Source organism: Stenella coeruleoalba, assembly GCF_951394435.1.
Source record: "Stenella coeruleoalba genome assembly, chromosome: 3".
NCBI classification, from domain to species: Eukaryota; Metazoa; Chordata; class Mammalia; order Artiodactyla; family Delphinidae; genus Stenella; species Stenella coeruleoalba.
In genome coordinates, this window is record NC_137148.1 from 59,079,003 (window position 1) to 59,100,880 (window position 21,878).

Below are 21,878 nucleotides of genomic sequence, written 5' to 3' on the forward strand. Positions count from 1 at the left end.
CTCCTGAATATATACCTAGGAGTAGAACTGCTAGGTCCAATGGTGACACCATGTATAATATGTTGAGGAACTGCCACACTGTTTTCCAAAGCAGCTACACCTTGTTATGGTATTTCTTTCCGATTACAGCCAGCCTAATAGGTGTGAAGTGGTGTCTCACTGTGGTTTTGATTTGCATTTTCCTGATGGCTAATGAGTTGAGGAACTTTTCAGGTGCTCACTGGCCATTTGTATATCTTCTTTGGAAAAATGTCTATTGAGATGCTTCGTCCATTTTTGAACTGAGATATTTGTCTATTGTAGATCTGTAAGAGTTCTTTATGTATTTTAAATACAAATCCCTTACCAGATAAATGATTGGCAAATGTTTTCTCCCATTTTGTAGGTTATCTTTTCACTTTTTGATAGTTTCCTTGAGCACAAAAGTTTAAAATTTTGCTAAAAATCAAGAAAGCTTTGCCTTGCTCAAGGTGATTAACTCCTATATTTCTTCTAAGGTTTTATGGTGCTAGCTCTTTTAATTAGGTTTTTGATCCATTTTGAGTTAATTTTTGTGTTTGTGTGAAGTAGCGGTTCAACTTCATTCCTTAAATATGGATATCCAGCTGCCTAACACCATTTGTTGAAAAGACTTTTTTCCTGAGTTGTCTTGGCACTCCTGTGAAAAGTCACATTTATTTTACTATAAATGTGAGGGTTTATTTCTAGACTCTCAATTCTATTCCACTGTTCTATATATCTTTCCTTATGCCAGAACTATACTTTACTGTTGCTTTTGTAGTTAAGTTATGAAATTGAAAGTGTGAGTCCTCCTACTTTGTTCTTTTTCAAGACTGTTGAAGCTACTCTGGGTCATTTGTATTTCCATATGAACTTTAGGATTAGCTTGTCCACTTGTGCGAAAATCCTACCTAGGATTTTGGTAAAGACTGGATTGAATCTACAGGTCAATTTGGGGAATACTGAATTTTTAACAATATTAAGTCATCTGATCCATGAACAGGGCAAATCTTTCCATCTATTTAGGTCTTCTTTAATTTTTTCAATAATGTTTTGTGGTCTTCATAATATAAGGTTTGTGCTTCTTTTGTTAAATTTATTCCTAGGTATTTAATCCTTTTTGATGCTGTTATAAACAAAACTATTTCCTTAACTTTATCTTCATATTCTTCATTTCTAGTGTATAAAAAATACTGGGTTGGCCAAAAAGTGTCTTCAGTTTTTAAGTAAAAATAAAAGACAAATTTTTCACTTTTACCATGAACTTTACTGAACATATGCACCCTTTTGTTCCACTACCTTCTGCCATTTTTCAAGCAACTCCGTAAGTCCATCTTCCCAAAACTTTTTATCTTTTCGAGCAAAGAATTGTTCCAGGTGCCTTTTATAGCTTCCAGGGAACAGAAATTTTTTCCATTAAGTGAATTTTGTAAAGACCAAAATAAATGGAAATCCGAAGGTGCAATGTCTGGTGAATATGGCGGATGAATCAGAACTTCTCACCCAAGCCGTAACAGTTGTTGCCTGGTCATCAAAGAAATGTGCAGTCTTGGGTTATCCCGATGGAAGAGTATGCGTTTTCTGTTGACTAATTCCAGATGCTTTTCATCGAATGCTGCTTTCAGTTGGTCTAATTGGGAGCAGTACTTGTTGGAATTAATCGTTTGGTTGTCCAAAAGGAGATCATAATAGAGGACTCCCTTCCAATCCCACCATATATACAACATCACATTCTTTGGATGAAGACCAGCCTTTGGTGTGGTTGGTGGTGGTTCATTTCACTTGCCCCACAATCTCTTCCGTTCCATATTATTGTACAGTATCCACTTTTCATCACCATCACAATTTGTTTTAAAAACAGACTGTTTTCATTACATTTAAGTAGAGAATCACATGTGGAAATACGTTCAAGAAGTCTTTTTTTCCTTAACTTATGTGGAACCCAAACATCAAAGTGATTCACATAACCAAGCTGGTGCAAATGATTTTCAACACTTGATTTGAATATTTTCAGTATGTCGGCTATTACCCATGTGGTATAACGTTGACTGTTCTAAATTAATGTCTCAGTTTGATTGCTATCAACTTCAACTGGTCTACCCTACCATGGAGCATTGTCCAGCGAGAAATCTCCAGCACAAAACTTCACAAACCACTTCTGATGTGTTCGATCAGTCACAGCACCTTCTCCATACACTGCACAAATCATTTTTTGGGTTTCAGTTGCATTTTTACCTTTCTTGACATGCAGCATAAAATGCTGAAAATGTTGTTTTTCTTCCATCTTTAATATTAAAACGACTACACAAAATTTCACCAATTTTGATAAATCTTTTTTAAAATGCACGCTGATATGCCAGCTGTCACATACAATCTAACAAAATTGTTTTGAATGACGTTAAAGCTGACTAAGTGCTACTAGAGCCTCTTACAGAAAAAACTGAATGAACCTTTTGGCCAATACAATACAACTGACTTTTTGTATACTGATCTTATATACTGCAGTCTCAATTTATTAGTCCTAATAGGTTTCTAGTGGATTCCTTATGATTTTTCTCTATGTAAGATAACGGCATCTTCAAACAGAGAAAGTTTTAATTCTCCCTTTTGAATCTGGATGCTTTTTATTTATTTTTCCTGCCCAGCTGTCCAGGTAGAATCTCTAATACATTATTGAACGCAAGTGGCAAGGTTGAACAATAGTTAGGAACAAGGTTGTCTTGTTCCTGATCTTAGGGGGAAAGCATTCAGTCTTCCACCATTAAAAGTGATGTTAACTGTGGGTTGCACTAAGAGATACTGGTTATCAAGGCAAAACTGGCCTCAGAGAATGATTAGTTAGGAAGTGCTCCCCCTATTCTACTTTTTGGAAGAATTTGTGAAGAACTGGTATTAATTTTTCTTTAAATGTTTAGTAAAATTCACCAGTGAAGTCACTGGAGCCTGGGCTTTTCTTTGTGGGAAGTTTTTTTACTAATTGTGTCTCTTTACTTATTATTGGTCTATTTGGATTTTGTAGGTCTTCTCGACATAGTTTCAACAGTTGGTGTCTTTGTAGGACTTTTGTCCATTTCATCTAAGTTATCTAATTTGTTGGCATACAGCTGTTCATAGCATCCCCCTATAATCTTTTTTATTCCTGTAAGGGCAGCAGTAATGTCCTCCCTTTCATTCCTGATTTTAATAAGTTGAGTCTTCTCCCCTTTTTTCTTGATCAGTTTAGTTAACAGTTTGTCAACTTTGCTTTTCAAAGAATCAACTTAAAGTTTCATTGATTCTCTATATTGTTTTTCAATTCTCTTTCTTCTTTATAATAAATGTGTTTCACCTACAAATTTCCCTCTAAGTACTGTGGCAGCCCATAAGTTGTGGCATCTTGTGTTTCTGCTTTCATTCACCTCACAGTATTTTCTAATGCCCTTGGTGATTTTTGTCTTTGATCCACTGGTTATTTATGAGTGTGTTAATTTCTACATATTTCTGAATTTCCCAAATTTCTGTTATTAATTTCCAATTTCATTCCACTGTGGCTGGAGGACATACTTTACTTGATTTCAGTCCTTTTAAACTAATTAAAGCCTGTTTTGTGGCCAAGCATAAGGTCTATAATAAAGAATATTCCAATGAACAATTGAGAAGAATATGTATTTTTCTATTGTTAGGTGGAGCGTTCTGTGAATGTCTACTAGGTCTGTTTATTTAGACTATTCGAATATTTTACTGTCTTGTTGATCTTTATCCTATTTGTTCTATTCATTATTGAAAGTTGGTTATTGAAGTCTCAAACTATTACTATTGACTTGTCTCTTTGGTCAGTTTTTGCTTCATGTATTTTGGGGCTCTGTTGTTACATGCAAATACGTATTTTATTGTCATAAAATCTCTCCTTTTGTCTCTAGAAATATAATTTTTAAAAGATGGCATAGAATTTAACAGAAGAAAACTTATATAGAGGTAGATGAGAAGTTTGTTCACAAAAGATTGAGGAAACATTCCTTTCACTGTGATCTAGAACTCTTAAAAGTCTTTAACTAAGGAAGGTGTTTTCTAATTCAAAAATTTCTCCTCTGCTCTAATCTTCAAATTACTTTAATTGCCTTTCTTCTCATCTTAGAATATCTGGAAGTTTTACTCCTGTTTTAGTCTTCGCTGCATAACCCCCATTCCTATTCCTGGCATATTTACTAGTAGGTTGGTAAACTAGTTCTAAATTTTAAAAAACTTCAGTATAGTTACATCACAATATTTGATCTAGACCTAATCTTTAATAATGGCCCTAATGGTAAGAACATTACAATGACCACTCCCAAGAACAGAGTATTATTTTTCCCTCTTCCAACAGTTGATCAATCTAGGACTAAGACCCTGTTTCTGAGAGATGACTAAAATACCTTAATCCCAGACTACAATCAAGTAGTTCCAGATTTAAAGACTATGCTCTGTTCACTTTACCGGATTATACTCAATGCTTCTGACTAACTTATTTCTAGAGCTTAGCCATAAAAAGATACTTTCCACCTATGATGATTTTCAAGAGTTAATTTCCATCAACATTAAGAAAGGAATTCTGTTCTTTAATTGAAATATAGTTGATTTACAATGTTGTGTTAATTACTGCTGTACAGCAAAGTGATTCAGTTATACATATATATACATTCTTTTTCATATTCTTTTCCATTATGGTTTAATCACAGGATACTGAATATGGTTCCCTGTGCTATACAGTAGGACCTTGTTGTTTATCCATTCTATATATACCAGTTTGCATCTGCTAATCTCAAACTCCCAATCCATCCCTCTCCCACCCCACCTCGCCCTTGGCAACCACCAGTCTATTCTCTGTCGGTGATTCTGAAGAAAGAAAGTTGCTTATTTGCAACTTAAAAAAAGTTTTAGGAATCCATGCCAGCTTTTTCTTAGGATATGTTAAAAGAAAGCACTGACCATGAATCACAAGTTTCTGTCACAACCTCCCTGCCCACCCCTGCCCCATACATAGATTCCACACATAAGTGATGCCACGCAGTATTTGTCTTTGGTTTATTTCTCTTAGCATAATGCCCTCCAGGTTCATCCATGTTGTTGTAAAACAAAGGTTCCCAATCAACAATTAAGAATTCCATCTAACGAGTGAGCCCTTATAAACAGAGCAACAATTAACTGATATATGAAATAAACTGATATATGTAATAAACCACCTTGCTCCTGAGTCTATAAACAATTGTGCTGTGAAATCAGTGATTTCAGTAATTGTCCTTTAATAACACTGATTATATACTTTGCAACACCAGTTTATCAAGTGGAGAGAGAAAAGAACATTAACAGAGAGAAATACACTCTAAAGAAACATTCAAGTTCCATCACAATGTTTCCTCCCTAAGAAGTACTTTTTCAGTACTAGAAACTGATTCTACCAAATACTGCTGAAATAAGAGGCCAATGTCTAAAATTTAGAGTAAGTCTTTGTCAGATGAGCTGTCAGATTATTTAACGTCAGAATGTATATTTTACCTACATGTCTTTTCTTAGAAGAAAAATTTCGCTTTCCAGCTTAAAAAAATTTTAACTATTCCATTAATTATTCTTGTTATATAGTTAGTTATTATGTAACTTTAGAAAGTGTATTTTACCAAACTGAGGGGGAAAATTTTATTACTTACCCTTTTCTTTATTGCCATTGGTATTATGCAAGAAGTCTCCATCAGAACGTGTTGTAGGAAAGTCATCTTCATCATCTTCTACCACTAAGTAAAATATATTTAAAGATATCAGGATGAAAGCATATAGAAATTAACCAGTTTATTCTTATGTTCAACGGAGTAAATATACTCTGGATTCTGTGAGTACATGGTTTTATTCATCTTTGTATTTTCAGTGCTTATCAATGTATGCCCAATAAATATGCTGTGGAATGTCTTTAAATACATTCTTATAAAAACTGTACCCATTCTCATTTGTGTAAGGGATGATACTGAGATACGATTTATTCTGTCCTTTAAGTCTTCCTATCTCTTCCTCCTGACCTTGGGGAGATTTCATAGTTCTACCAGAGGCCTACAAAGACCGAAGAGGACAGTAATGGTACATGCAGAAGATACTTTATCTTGCCTCTAGGATATGCAGGGAAAATATAATGACTTATAGATGTGATATCAATTTTAATTCATCCCAGTGTGTCTGTGCCTGGACATCCATTTTAACCTACCTAATTCCAGAAAATACAGAATCCCCTGTGTTCTTCCACATACCTCTTTCTTCTACGTACTATCCCTTTTTCTACTGCCTAACATACTTAATCCTCTGCACTATGTATTCCACTTCTTAGTGCAAATTTCTAAACCTCAGCCCCCAACCTTATTCTCTGTTTCTGAATGGCTTCTTTAGTTTATTATCATTTGAGGAACTCCCTTTCTACCGAATAAATCTTCACTTTAAACTAATGTCTTACTCCTTGCCTATCTCTCTTTACATCAGGAGTAATTTGGCTCTATGAGGAACATTTCATCTATTTTTAACTCTCTCTCCAATGGATGCAAAGCCCACTACTATTCCTTACTCCCTCCCGTGACTAAATGGTAGTAATTACTATGGAAAATACCTTTATTCTGTACTACAATTTTCTAATTACTGGGCTATTTCATTTTTTTCATCACCTGAAAATTTTGCACTCATCTATAACAACTTTTTCAAATCATAAGCTGCTATTATCTACTAACATCTACTATTTTAGAACCAGCTAACTGCTAACAGTATCCAACTGACATTTTTCTTTTCCACATCCATCATTCCTACAGACTTCAGTATCCATATTGAAGCCTCTGCAAACGCCTTAGTTCCAAGATTAATCAAATTCCCAGATTCTGTGGATCTCTGTCTTTTCATCAATTAATTTGCAAATATGGTCAATTCTAAGAAATTAACTACTACAGTGCTGCTCTGATTTTAAATCATTACTGATTTTAAATCATCAGACAACATCCTGACCTTGACTCATTACTAATCTGATTAACTGCTCTTAAATACTGAAATGTCTGCATTTCACTTGTCTCCTCAGTATCTACCTTGGGTTCCTAAAGATTCACTTTCATATCTCTAACCATCCAATAGCCTAGTACTACCAAACAGGGATTTTCAGCCTTCTTTTTCTAGTAAATACTCAAAATATAAGACTGATGAAAACAAGAGCTGCTCTGGCTAAAAGAGTGGCCCTCCCCCTTTCCTTCCCAACCAAGCACTCCTTGTCCATCATTGAGGCACCTTTAAGGGATGCCTGACATGATTTAAAAACACTGTCCTAATACAAATCTCCCATCCCAATCAGACTGGTCTCCCTTACCAGCCCTCAAATCTATTATGCTAAATTCCATCTCTGGATCTTGTACATTTCTGCTTTCATTATCCCAGCAATAATCCAAATCAACCACATTAATAATAGCAACTATTATTGATTTTTTGCTATTAAGCACAGGGCTAATATACATATTCTGATTTAAATCTCACAATCATATGTGCTGGATACAACACCCATGTTACAGAGGAAAGAGATGTGCAGAAATGTTAAGTAATCTACTTCAGGTCATCAAACTAATAATGAATAGAAGAGCAAGATTAGAACCTTTATGTTTAATATGGTATATATGTCTTGTTTTAAAATATATGTTTAGGTCAGAGATAATGTCTTCTACTTCCGTAATCCTAGAGTATCTGGACCTAAATGGTTAATTAAATCTTACTGAAGTGTGGGGTGTGTGTGTGTGTATGTGTGTGGTTAAGTCTCCTTACTAGCAATTACGATAAAACTTTTTAAATGAAAACATTGAACACCTAAAATGAGAGCTTGCTATTATCATTTCAATGACACACTTAATGAAGAACAGTGATTCTTCTTAAAAATTTTTTAAGTCACAGATAATTTAGTCTTGATAATTTAGTGAAAGTACATCTATAGAGATCCTTAGGTCAGCAATTCCAGTCTATAGTCGAAGTAGGAAACTATGGTCCATGTTCTTATTTCACCTTTACCCAGCATGTACTCTTAAAAACATTTCTTAAAATAGCCATTTATAGGGAAATCAGTTGTTATATGCTGAATTGTGCCACAACCAAATTCATATGTTGAAGTCCTAACCTTCCTGTACTCCAAAATGTGACTGGACTTGGAGATAGGTCTTTACAGAGGTAATCAAATTAAAATGAGGTCATGAGGATGGGCCCTACTTCAATATGACCAGTGTCCTTATAAGAGGAGGAAATTTGGACACAGACACTTACAGAAGGCAGATGATGTGAAGACACAGGGAGAAGATGATCATCTACAAACCAAGGAGAGAGGCTTAGAACAGATCCTTCCCTCATGGCCCTCAGAAGAAACCAAACTTGCCAAAACCTTGATCTCACATTTTTAGCCTCCAAAACTGTGAGGAAATACACTTCCGTTGTTTAAGCCACACAGTCTGTAGAGTACTTTGGCGATGGCATCCCTAACAACTAATACATTAGTCTATGACTGCTGCTATATAATAAAACATGAATAATGTTTAAAAATATTTTTCAAATCTTCTACACAACATGGTTATTATTACATCCCAACTTCCACTCCTTCCACTATCACTTTTGTCTTTAAAATGCTATATATTATTGACGTGAATCATTTAAAAATAAACAAGGAATCCAAACCTGTATACATCCTGTTTTAGTTTAAAGGGCTATTTGCAAGCAAATGAAAGCTGATGTGTAATGTCTAATTTGACAAAAAAAAAGTATACATACTTTTTTAAATTAATGAGAAATAGAAGTTCAACTGTCTTTATTTTTAGAGAAATAAATATTAAATGTTAAAGAACCAAAAACTTAAAAGTGCATCAAATATAAAGAACTTCAAGGATACTTCAGGTAAAATTAAGTGCTTTAAGAGGAATATGGGCTTCCGCTTCAGGCAAAGATGGAATAACAGGGAGAGAATTTATACTCTAGCATGAAACTAAAAAATCAGACAAAATATATGAAACAATGGTTTTCAAGATACTGGATATTAGGCAACAAAGGACAATGATCCCTAAGGGCTGAGGAACAAATGATGTGAGTGCTGTGAATGCTCCAGCTTACTGCCATGGGAGAGTTTCCAAGCTGTAGAGTAATGAGGAACCCAGGAGGAGCCTGGTAGACTCTCTGAGGTGAAGAAATGGAGCTGAGAATCCAGAGAGACAAAGGACAGTAGAGTTCACAAGGCAGAGTACTTGGGAGGAGACAACTGTACAGAGAGAGAACTCTGGAGATGGGCAGAAGGTCCCCCTGAGTATTTCGCAGAGTACTGACAGCACATACAAGTTGAGGAACTATAGAGGTCATAGAAAGAACCATCTGAGAGGATTCCACCAGGGAAGAGTACCCAAAGCCTATGTGGGGCAGGGAAAAGCACCTGTTCCTATAACACAGACCTGGAATAATTCACAGGGAATTGGCTAGAGAATGCGAAACTGCCTTGGCACAGTCTTAGGGAGAAATGGAAATACATTATTCTAAGGTTCTTAAACAATACAGGAGGTGGGTATATTACTTGAAGGGAGACTGTAATAACTTAAATGTGCATACTATAAACCCTAAAGTAGCCATATAATAACAAAGAGTATAACTAAAAAGCCAACAAAGGAGATAGAAAACGGAATTATAAAAAATACTCAATCCAAAAGAAGGCAGAAGAAGGGAACAAAGAACAGAGAAGACAAAAAGAATATGTAAGAAGGGGTGAGCTCACGTCCTTCTACTCCACCATCTTGCCAGCAAGTCAACAAAAAGAATATGAATTCAGATCAAAGACATTTAATAAGACCAAGAAACGAAACCATGTTAGGCAACTTAGTTATACTGGGTATGAACTCAGAATGATTTAGTAATACTGTTATGAGTAGTTCATTTTTGCCCATTGTAACAAACTAAGAGAAAAACTAAAGAACAGATATTGACAACACCAGTAATATTTAGCAGTAACAAATGAAAAGTAACTTCAAAATTCACATTATAACTAAAGATCATCTCTCTTAAAAAAAAACTCACTAAAATTACTTTTACATGTGTATGTAATTCCATTATTGACTTCTTCTATGAGAAAAAGGCCAGAGGAAGGGAGGGTGACAAAGGGAAGGAGAGAAAAAGAGGTAAAGAGGGAGAGGAAGAGGAAGAGCAAGGGATGAAAAGATCGACTGATTCCAGATCTGGAGGATTTAACATAAACATATGCTTGTCTCTAAGACTTGTCATAGGGTACATTTATTAGACATAATCATGTGAAATGCCCCATATTATCAAGATGATATTATATTTTTTAATGGAATAAAGAGTTCAAAAACCATTTTAAAATCTTCAATGATATCTGGTATGGGTGATCAGATTAATTAGGATGTTATTCAAGTAGACAAGTTATGTGGACACTGAAATCTGTTACATTAGAGGTGTACAGCAAAAGTGACTATAATTACCTTCCTCACTTAAAGACATTACCCTTAAGATCAAGAGGCTTTAAATAGTGGTAATAGCCTAATTAACCTTTATCCCTTTGAAGTTCATCCTTGGAGACAGCATCAGCACAGGCATCAAAGTACTTCTGTAGAGTATCGACTTGTCTGCATAGGATATCTCTAAAGGTTTCCATTTCAGCCAATTTCTCACGTAAACTGTGGCCCTTCTGCAAAACACAAAACGGGGAGATGTAATCCAAGTTAACAAAACTAGAATTTGTTTATTCTTAGTCCCATGGTATTTCACCACCTTTTAAGGTCTGTATCTTACTATTGAGGGCATGGAGTAGGGAGAGTTGTCAAGTTCAATGTATTATTTCCAGGGACAGACTTGAAACTCAGTAATTAATGGCTTGATAGTGATAAGCCTGAAGGAAATGAGAGCAAGCCTGACAACTTGCCACTACAACATTTAATATTTTCAAATTAAACACTGTGATGATAAATTGTGAAAGACTTTAAAATGGGCAAAAATATTACTGGGTGTCCTTTGAAAGGAATAGTAAGTATCATCCATGATACTTACTGGGTGCCTGATCATATAGAAGTCTTTGATTTCATTGCATTTGAGCTATTTTACAACTTTTTAAGTCATAGAAAACTGAGAGTAATGTAAATGATTCTTGTCCATAGAAAAGCAAATGAACTTTGTCCAGTGGAGGTACACTGGTTACTAATGTGTGACTATTGATTAGTTTTGCATATATTAGCAAAATCATTTCAGCATTCCTCACATTCTTCTTTGAACTACATTTTTTCTTTAACATCTTATTTCATTAATGAATGAAACAAAATCTCTGACGTGTGTTCATTTTATTTTTATGAGTCATGATTTTACCTCTTAAAAAACTATTCTGTAACAACTTCAAATAATTTACATTGTAGGAAAATTCTTTCAAAAAACTTATTCTATCAAATAAGTTCTGTTCACAACATTCAGTACTAAAGCATTCATAACCACAAACCTTGAATGAAGACGTGGATGTTGCAGAATAGCCACTTGCTCCAGACACCAGTGACACCATTGAGCCATGTCGACGCAAGCTGGATTCAGATCCATATCCAGACTCAGTCTAAAAAGGAAAGTAAACTACATGAAAAAAATTAAATAAAAAATACTTAATCATCACAAGAAAAAAACTTTTTAACTACGTGAGGTTATGGATGTTAACTAAACTTACTATGGTAATCCTTTCACAATATATACATATATCCAATAATTATGCTGTAAACCTTAAACTAATACAATGTTATATATCAATTATATCTCAATAAAACTGGAAAAATACTTAAGAGAAAACAAAAGTTTCCCTATAAATTAATAAGGTTATTGCAAAAAAATTTTTTGTTAAGGTTACCGTAACAATAATTAGTAGTTTGAGTTCACTCAAGAAATATAGGCAATCCGCTGGCATAAGCAATGCTTTCAATTCCTAACTGCCACTTCATTTAGAAATTTACTGAATACCAACTACATGCTGGGCTAGTTGGCTAAAAGAGTTTAATAATAGGAAAACTACCTACAGAAGGTAAATTCATAGAGACAGAAAGTGGAACAGTGGTTATCAGGGGGCTAGAAAGAGGGGAGAATGAGGAGTTAGAATTTACTAGGTACAGAGCTGGAGTTGGAGAAGATGAAAAAGTTCTGGAGATGGATGGTGATGGTGGTGATGGTTGAACAACAATGTGAATATACTTAATGTCACAGAATGAAATGACAGATCGTCATGCATATTTTACCACAATAAAAAATTTTGGTAGAACAAGGACCAAAAAAAAAAAAAGGAAAACTTCTTTATAGATGAATTATTTACCCTGACACAGCTCAAATACCACTGTCTCAATGAAGCCTTTCCTATTATTCCAGATAGTCTGTCTCTGTATTCTCAACCATTCTTAACATATCATGATTATGGCATTTGCCACTCAATTTTAATAGTTTACATTTTGTAACTACTAGTGGACTTGTACCTTCTGTAAGAAGACTGTATTTCTTCCATTTTTGTAGCCACCTTGACAGTTCATGGCACAAAGAAAATCCCCAGTTTTGCCAGTCTATTCTGTAATCACATCATAGAAGATAACTGAACTCTTTTTGGGGTTTAGTTAGACTCAGAACTGTGATCTAATTTTGATGGAGTTGGCAATCTTTAAAGTATCAATTTTGCATCCCATCCTCCTTAGGAAAATGCAGTACTAAAAACATGGACAAAAGAATTAAACATTTGAAAAAAACAACTTCCAAGTACCTAAAACCTGCTCAAGTACTTTAGGATCTCTGATTTCTTCCTACTGTTATTCTTTTACAAGTACTGTGCATAATTTTAATCCTAGACACTAAACTTAAGAGGTAAAATAATATCTAATCATTTTTGGCATCATACCTAGTGCAGCTTCTTAAAAATTCAAGCTTCCAGTACATACCGGTCGCTAAAGATTCAAAGATTGTCATACTTTAATAATGCCTGTTCATAAAATACTCTACCTATAAACGGTACTGCAATATATTCCTAACTCTTAATTTACTAACAAATTACATATAAACTCATGACTAGATGGAATCAAAGGTACAATAAATTGAACCTCAATAAATTAGCTAAAGAAAAATAGGTAAGCTTGTTTCAGTATCACAGAATCCCACAAAAAGAAAATTCTAATTACAGAAATCATGCAATTCATAAAAAAAATAAGACTTCTTATCAAATAATGTCCTGGAACAAAGGTACTGAGCTAGGTTCCTTAACTAAAATGGCTCTAGTTTCTCTTTCTCGTTTGACAATAATGCTAACTTTCTAAGTATAGTGTTTCTACATTTTAATTGTTGTACTGGTTTGGTAAAGTTTTTCGTTAGATTTAAATATAGAAGATTGGAATTAAAAATAAGAAAAATCTGGGCTTCCCTGGTGGCACAGTGGTTGAGAGTCCGCCTGCCGATGCAGGGGACACGGGTTCGTGCCCCGGTCCGGGAAGATGCCGCGGAGCGGCTAGGCCCGTGGGCCATGGCCGCTGAGCCTGCGCGTCCAGAGCCTGTGCTCCGCAGCAGGAGAGGCCACAACAGTGAGAGGCCCGCGTACCACAAAAATAAATAAATAAAAATAAGAAAAATCTACCTGTGATGGACCAAAAATATAAGGTACGTACTTCAGCAATCACTTATCTCAGACACCTATATGTCATTCATTTCTCAACATAAATTAATCTGAACCGTCCATTTAAGTACAAAACTACCCCATAATTTACAATCAAAATTTTATTTAAAAACAAATTTTGGATATTTATTTGAAAAATATTTAAAACCAAACAATTTCAAATCCAAATCCAAATGAATCTACCCTCTCCATTTACTTGCTTTATATCAATGAGTCCTAAACGGAGTAAGTCAAAACTTTAAAATCTTGAAACAAAATATAAACACTACAAAGCTTTACTAAATGTTTTTTGACTATGAAACATACTTCTTACATCCTTGCCTGTTTTTTCAGGTTCCACGATTTCAAAACAGTAATATCTCCTTACAACAAAGACATGATAGAACAAAACACTCTACTATAGCAATACTGTTGCTATACATTTTAAGTAATGGATAGTAAATGAATGTTGAGGCTAAGAGTTTAGAGTAATTGTATTTCTACCTTTAATAAAGTTTCACTTAAATAAACTGCATTATAAATTATATACATCATTCCAAGGAAAAAGAAAATAAAGTATATTCATGAAGACCAATTCCATTTTATTCAATTTAAATAATGGGGATTCATTTGTCACTCTATGTCAGTACCTGCACTGGGATAACTTTTAAAATAAATAATTTAAGTGTTTAACAAACACACACATGCACATACAAATGAATTCTCACTGTTTAAAAACCGGTCATTCTGGAAATGTCTATAATTGTGCCAATGATGCTATCATTGCATAAAAGATTCCTGATGGTACTACCACAATATTTAGAGTAATTTTATGATACAGCCACAAAATGGAGCTATCTAAAATCATTTCAGGGAGTTGCAGAATAAAACTTTTAAAGCTGTTTCACTACTTCAAAGAAATAGCTATAAACTGTATAATTAAGCTTGACTGCCTTTCGTAGTCACATGACATGGCTCTGATTTAGTACTGGATTTCTCTCAAAAATCCAATCTATCATTAAGATATCAGTATTTTAGAAACACTTCGTCACAGGGGCTAAAATGATTCTAAAAGATAAGTTATAAAACTATTCTGAAAAGCAGCAATGCTGTTGACATCTATTTGGCTTTCCAAGATGTCTACTTTAAGGCAACAATACTCATTCTGAATTTAACAAGGTCTGCTTTTCGAAGGTGGGGGTGAGGGAAATTTCCAAGGATGGAAATGGGAAGAAATTACTTTATGGTCACAACTGATATACACTGTTAAATGTTCCTCAAAGTCTTGACATGCCTTTAAAATCTCATTGGTATGATTTTAGGGATAATACTTTAAAGGCATGCTGGCTTTTTCTTAACCCTATTCTTCCATAAGAAAAAAGTAGAGCTTACTTACAAGCTCTAATCACCAATACAGTATTTTTGAAAATACCTGTTTCCATCTAAAATTAATAATGTGGAATTCAAATACAGTTACTATAGGAATATTTCCTTTCAACATATACGCTTTAAGGTCCCTCACACAAATTGCTTTGCAAAAAAAACCCTTCTTTCCCAAATTTGTGTGTTTGTAAGCAGTATTCCTCAACATGTTTTGCATGAACATACAATGACATTTTGGTTCAATGAAACACTTATTGAACATGTCCCGTATAGAACAAGGCTGGGTTCTTTTAAATATTACAGTAATGAGGCCACACCTCTGTTGTAACATTCCTCCTTATTTTGGGGGTGGGGAGTGTAATCTTTTGGCCACTAGAGGGGGTCAGTAGCACTTTCCAAGCAGTATACTTGGAAAGCTGACACAAAGGTTACTATTGGTCAAAGTACAATAGTAACCTTCAGACTAAATCCCTTGCATGTATGTACCTGTACTTTCTGTATCTTGATTTTCTGAGAACACCTAAAATCTTGATAAATTAAGTCATATAGTTCAAAGTTATGAATTTAATAAAGGACCAGAAATGCCTAAGAACTGATTTGAAAACTCCCTTAAAGTCACAGCTAAATTTTATAGTTTGGCTTATTCATGCAGGAGATAAACATATATTTTCATTTTGCACAGTTTGTTCATCAGCCTATCTATACTCCAAAAAACAGTGGTATAAAATAAAGGAAATAGGTTGGCTTATTATTTTTTTTTCATAGCACCTGCCTTTTGAAAAACTTATTCATTTTCCTAATAACACTCTCCAGCAAGAAGCACAGCAAAATAACTGAGAAAGAAATTAACTTCCTCATGGTGTCAAAAATTACCTATTTTGTGGCATAGTCTCCCTATTGTTTCTTCCCATTTTAATTATGGGAAGAGAGAAAATAGAAGATTAAATGTTAACATTAGAACAATGGAGCATTTTCCAGAAACTGAAATTCTGAAACCCATAATAAAACCAAATGCATTTTAACATTAGAACAATGGAGCATTTTCCAGAAACTGAAACTCTGAAACCCATAATAAAACCAAATGCGCTTGCTATGTTGCCAGCACCCACACATCTACTTTCAATATTAATATTTTAAAGCAAACCACATGAGAAGACACTATAGCCAGGAGAACAATTTAATCAATAAAATTATGGTTTACAGTATCATAATAAGTTACAATGGCAACAATTTTATTTATGATTGTAGGTAAACATATATTATTTGCTATAATAAAATTTGGCATGACAATTTCACGTTTATAAATATTAAAATCTCATCTATTTAGCCTTTCAAATACGTATGGATCCCCCGATAGCCTCTGAAATATAAAGAACACAATGATAACAGAGAGAAGACCTGCTCGACTGTCACTGTCACCACTATACAACTAGACAAGTCAGTCATTACTTTCCTGGACTTAATTTTTTTTAAATTAATTAATTTAGTTTGGCTACGCTGGGTCTTTGTTGCGGCACCCGGGCTTCTCTAGTTGCGGTGTGCAGGCTTAGTTGAGGTATGTGGGATCTTAGTTCCCCGACCAGGGATCGATCCCGGGCCCCCTGCATTGGGAGCACAGAGTCTTAACCACTGGACCACCAGGGAAGTCCCCTGGACTTAATTTTCTTATCTTTAAAATGATATGGCTAGTCTAGAATTATAATTCTCTATACTAAACCTAAATACCAAAACTTAGGCTAAAAATGTATACATCCAGTGGAGGCCAAATATAAGAAAGTCGTTTGTTGAACCAGCTGGGAAGATTAAAACGTAACACAATTGGACTTCCCTGGTGGCACAGTGGTTAAGAATCTGTCTGCCAATGCAAGGGACACAGTTTCGAACCCTAGTCCAGGAAGATCCCACATGCCACGGAGCAACTAAGCCCACGCGCCACAACTACTGTGCCTGCACTCTAGAGCCTGCGAGCCACAACTACTGAGCCCGCATGCCATAATTACAAAAGCTCGTGTGCCTAGAGCCTGTGCTCTGCAACAAGAGAAGCCACCGCAACGAGAAGCCCATGCATTGCAACGAAGAGCAGCCCCTGCTCGCTGCAACTAGAGAAGAGCCTGCACAGCAATGAAGACCCAATGCAGCCAATAAATAAATAAATTTTTATTTAAAAAAACACTATTTATTCAGAAGAGCAACACTAATAATGTATCAGATGAGGAAAGGTTCAACCTACAATGTTTTCCAGAAATTGCAGTACCTCATGAATCAAAGAAATTTTAAAATATATTTAAGAAAATGGTATTATAAAACATTTTATCCATTTCTAACTGCTTAGAACCCAGCAGCAATACAGTTAACTTCACTGAGTAGAACATTTGCTTACCCTCAAGATACTTTTCTCAAATCATACTGGAATGTTTCCTAGTCATTCTTGTATCATAATTTAAAAACCAGTAACAAATAAAATACTTCCTTTGAAGGTCATTTATGGACCTTAGTTGCGGACCTTACTTGGTTATTCATTTTGCATTTTCTTCTAATAAGCATGAGATAAGCTTTCCTTTACAGAAATATCTAAATAAGCAATGTTGTAGTGATATGAGGCTGGAAGGGTTAACCAAGGCCTTATTGCACACCCTAGGTAAGTGTTAAAAGAATGCTAGGGGGGGTAAAAGAAAATAAGACACTGCCTATGGAAATCCAAAGTACTAAAAAAATGCCCAAATACAAGATGATACTGTAGAAGTAGAGAGTTAACAATAGCTGCCTCTACTCTCCTTGATTTCAGAGCTTCCTCTTTCTTACAGTTTTAATTTAGGGTTTTGAACTCCATGACACATTGTTTTACCTATAGGAGAAATTAAAGTAGACTTAACAGGAAGCTATGAGTACAGCCTCTGCACCAAAAGCTTTTTAAGAACCCAATCCGTGATACAAAAGATACAAAGTTAGTTACATAAACTAACTTTGACACTCTGAAACTCAGTCTTATCTTTTAAACCTTCCCCCTTAAGTCCAATTGTCATTTCTTAATGACATTAAAATGGAGGTAATGGGCTTCCCTGGTGGTGCAGTGGTTGAGAGTCCGCCTGCCGATGCAGGGGACGCAGGTTCGTGCCCCGGTCCGGGAGGATCCCACATGCCGCAGAGCGGCTGGGCCCGTGACCCATGGCCGCTGAGCCTGCGCGTCCGGAGCCTGTGTTCCGCAACAGGAGAGGCCACAGCAGTGAGCACTGAGTTACTTTGCGTACCACAAAAAAACCAACCAAACAAACAAACAAACAAAAACAAAATGGAGGTAAGAAATAACTAGATAAATCAAATGAGGCTGTATAAAGGAAGACTGCTAAGCAATTTTTCCACCCTAGCTTTAGAAGGTGAATACTAAAGGATAAGGGAGATCTTTCTTGTTTTGCTCTGAGAAGAGGGCTGATGAAAGAGTTGAGCAATTTTACATGGATATTTTATATATAAATTTCAGAGAGCCACCCTGGATAAATTATAACACCAAATACCAATAGTAAAAGCTAATACTTAGGATACTTACTTTGTGCCAGGCATGATGCTAGTGCTTTAAGTGCATTATCTCACTTAATCCTTTCAATAGTCTAAGTAAAATGGGCACTAATATTATACCCATTTATAGGTGATTTTACATAATGAGTCATGCAAATGATAAGTAAGGGAGCCAGGATTTAATTCCAGATTCAAGGGCCCATGATGTTAATCATTACTATGTTGCTTCAACATCCAGAGACTTTGCTTCTACTTCTCTCAAATCTGTCCCTTTCTCTATTTTCCCAATGCCATTTTCTAGTTATGGTCACCTAGTGTCTCATTTGGATAAATCCTCCAGATTTCTAACTACTTTTAGTCTTGTTCCTCTTGAAATCCTTTCTAGTGTAGCCAGAGTGGTCCTTTAAAAACAGACATCTGATTCTTCACTTTCTGTTTTAAATCCTATTTGGCTCCATATTTTCCTTGGATCAAGTCCATACACTGCTTATAGGTCCCTGTTAGAGGTAGAAGTACAATTAAACTAAACTACTATCAGCCTCCATATTCACTTATTATCCATTATTTAAAATGTGTTGTATCAGTACTGTTGTAATGAAGTCTTTTGTTCTAGCATCTGTTTGTTGTAAGGAAATATGTCTTGAAATAGTAGAACTTGAAGAAATAGACAAAGTTATAAGAAATGTGCTTTATAGTGAAGAAATCTTTAATAATATTTTGTAATATTTATATTACATCATAAGTGCTTAATAAGTGTTAGCTACCATTCCTTCTTCACCTTCCCACAAAGGCAGGATATTCCTTTATATCTCTACTCCAGAAACACTTATACAGAGGAAAATAAATGTAAAAAGAAGCTAGCAGGAGATGTAACAAAATACCAACACTGCTCATTAACTTTCTTAATTTATGATTTGTCCTAGAGAAAAGGGCCAATGTAAATGTATTTTCTTTTAGAAGGAAGTTTCATAGGCACAAAATAAAAAGGTCATAATCCCATTCTTTTTATCTAATTGCAAAGAGACGACAGTGGCAAAACAATTAATATTACTTTTTGAGGCTCCCTTAAATGTCCCAATAAGAGAAAAAACAGATTTAATATGTATAAGTAGTACTCGCAGGATTGCTGAAACGTTAAGATGGTATTTGGCTAGGGGACTTGAACCATTAATTCTTTCCTGCAAGGCTCCTAAAAGAAATAGATGCACATAAAACAATGGTCAGTAAATGAACATTCTTAATTATTCTGGGGCTTTGGTCCCAACTTAAATTTTCTATAATTCCTTTCTTAGGGGGTAAGGGAGGAACGGAGATCTATATCAAACATGAAAAGATACCCATAACTTACTGTTGAGTGAAGGAAAAGCTACAAAGCAGTATGGTATCGTTTATGTAAAACTCTAAGGCATACATGTAAAGAAATATTTGGAAGGAATCTTTACCAAGGATGAACAGTGGTCATTTCTATGTGGCCTAAATTTTCACTTTCTTTTTAATAGTTTTCAGTATTGTCTATATTGTTTGAATTTTATTACAGTAATCATATATCACCTCTACAAAAATAAAAACAAAAAAATAAAGTCACAGAATACATGTTTAATGTATCTCACTTAGAAAGGGCTAAAAAATTAATAATGCCGGTAAAGATGCAGTGAAAGGAAGATCTGCACATTCTGCAGATGGAATGTAGATCAGCACAATCTTTCTAGAAAATAATCTGGCAACATATATCAAAAATACTTGTATCCTTAAGCCTAGCAATTCTACTTCTGATAATCTATTATGAGGACACAGTTAAACTACAGGAAAATATGTAGGAAAGCATTAAATACTAAATGCAAAAAAAAAAAAAAAATTGGAACAATCTAAAGGTCTTATAATAAGCAAATGAGTACCAAAATGATAATACAATGAAATATTAATAAAGCTGTGTTATATGGACAAAATGATGTTAGATTTTTTAAAAAACAGGATATAAACTTGTTATTTCCATAATATTTTAGGGGTAAAATGTACAGAGAATAAGAAGGAAATACACCAAAATGAAGAAAAATTGTCTTGGTTATAAGACTGATGGTAGTTTTGTATTTTTTTTCCTTATAATTAACAAAAATTACTTTTAAAAACCAGTGCAAAAACCAATGAAATCTAATCAATAAAACTACTTGCAGGAATGGTTTTAAAAGACTTGCTAAGAATTTTTAGATCTAACTGTATGGGGAAGATTCTTCTTTTAAGGAGGCAGACTGATGATTTATTTTTTAGTATTCAACTACGCATCCATGAGAAAAAGCTGAAATTAACTAGAAAGGGGGGGTGTATTACAAAAAATTGAGGTTGCTGTTCTTGGAATGTTACCACTCACTGATCAATGTTCTCATAATCCATTCAATTTCATTTTTATGCAAAATGGGAATAACACTTGCAGTGAAAGACTTCCAGGAGGATTAAATGATAACAGTGCCTAATTACTCATCTATCCCTGTATAGTTCAAAGGGGTGCTACTGAAGAGAACTAGGCTAGGGTATGAACAGTGATACAAGCATTCTTGCCAATGATCCTGTCTTGTCTGTCAAGAATGTGAACTTGCTATATGACTTAAAAATGACAGAATTTTTTTCAGTATAACATTTTAACCTGTAGAACATTCATTTACTTTGTTACCTATTCTTACGATTCTTAACCCAATGCTGTCTTTCATACCTCAATACCAAACCAGCCCAGAATATTTACCAGGCAATAAAGACAACAGAAGCAAAATCATTTTTAAGCTATTAGCTAAAAAGATGTGTTTGGTGAAAAAGAGCAGTTTTGTGTTCCTTGATATTTTTAAGAAACATTTTCTCCCAGCTAATGTCCAATATACTCAGCAAGTAAAATTAGAAAATAGTTTCCACTGCTGTCAATATGCGTAAGCCATGCCACCCACCATTACTTTTCCACATCAGATATAGAAAAAGCAGAATCCCATCTGTCCTGGTGACTGTCAGAAATCTTCCCTCCTGATTAAATAAAAATTCAAATACAATACTGAAACACCGTTTAAAAAAAAAAAAGGACTTCTATAGCACACAGCCTCATTTTCTTTAATATTTTCTATAGTAACAATATGGAACAGTTATTCAACTCTAGATTAACTGTCTTTTTTTAAAATTTCTTATCTAAAGAAACATTCTGCAAGCAAATTACAGACTAATAAAAGAGAAATCAGCTGAACATCTAGTAATATTTACCTAAATTGTTAGTAGCAAATATGTGGTAAGCATTACAAAAACTTGCAAGTTTGGTAAAATCTATACAAAATTATAGAATACCTTTTCAGAACGTTTTATTTGTATA

General features: G+C 34.6%; 1 protein-coding gene across 2 annotated transcripts in view; it reads right to left on the reverse strand.

The window, feature by feature from the left end:
- The window catches only part of CERT1 (ceramide transporter 1), a gene marked incomplete at its 5' end in the record, with an annotated part of 128,930 nt that overhangs the window by 60,926 nt on the left and 46,126 nt on the right, over window positions 1–21,878 (reverse strand). For both annotated transcript variants that reach the window (XM_079916452.1, XM_079916451.1), the window contains 3 exons: window positions 5,661–5,744; window positions 10,543–10,681; window positions 11,480–11,587. In XM_079916452.1, coding sequence (XP_079772578.1) covers window positions 5,661–5,744; window positions 10,543–10,681; window positions 11,480–11,587 — 331 coding nt within the window. The remainder of the gene's footprint in view (window positions 1–5,660; window positions 5,745–10,542; window positions 10,682–11,479; window positions 11,588–21,878) is intronic.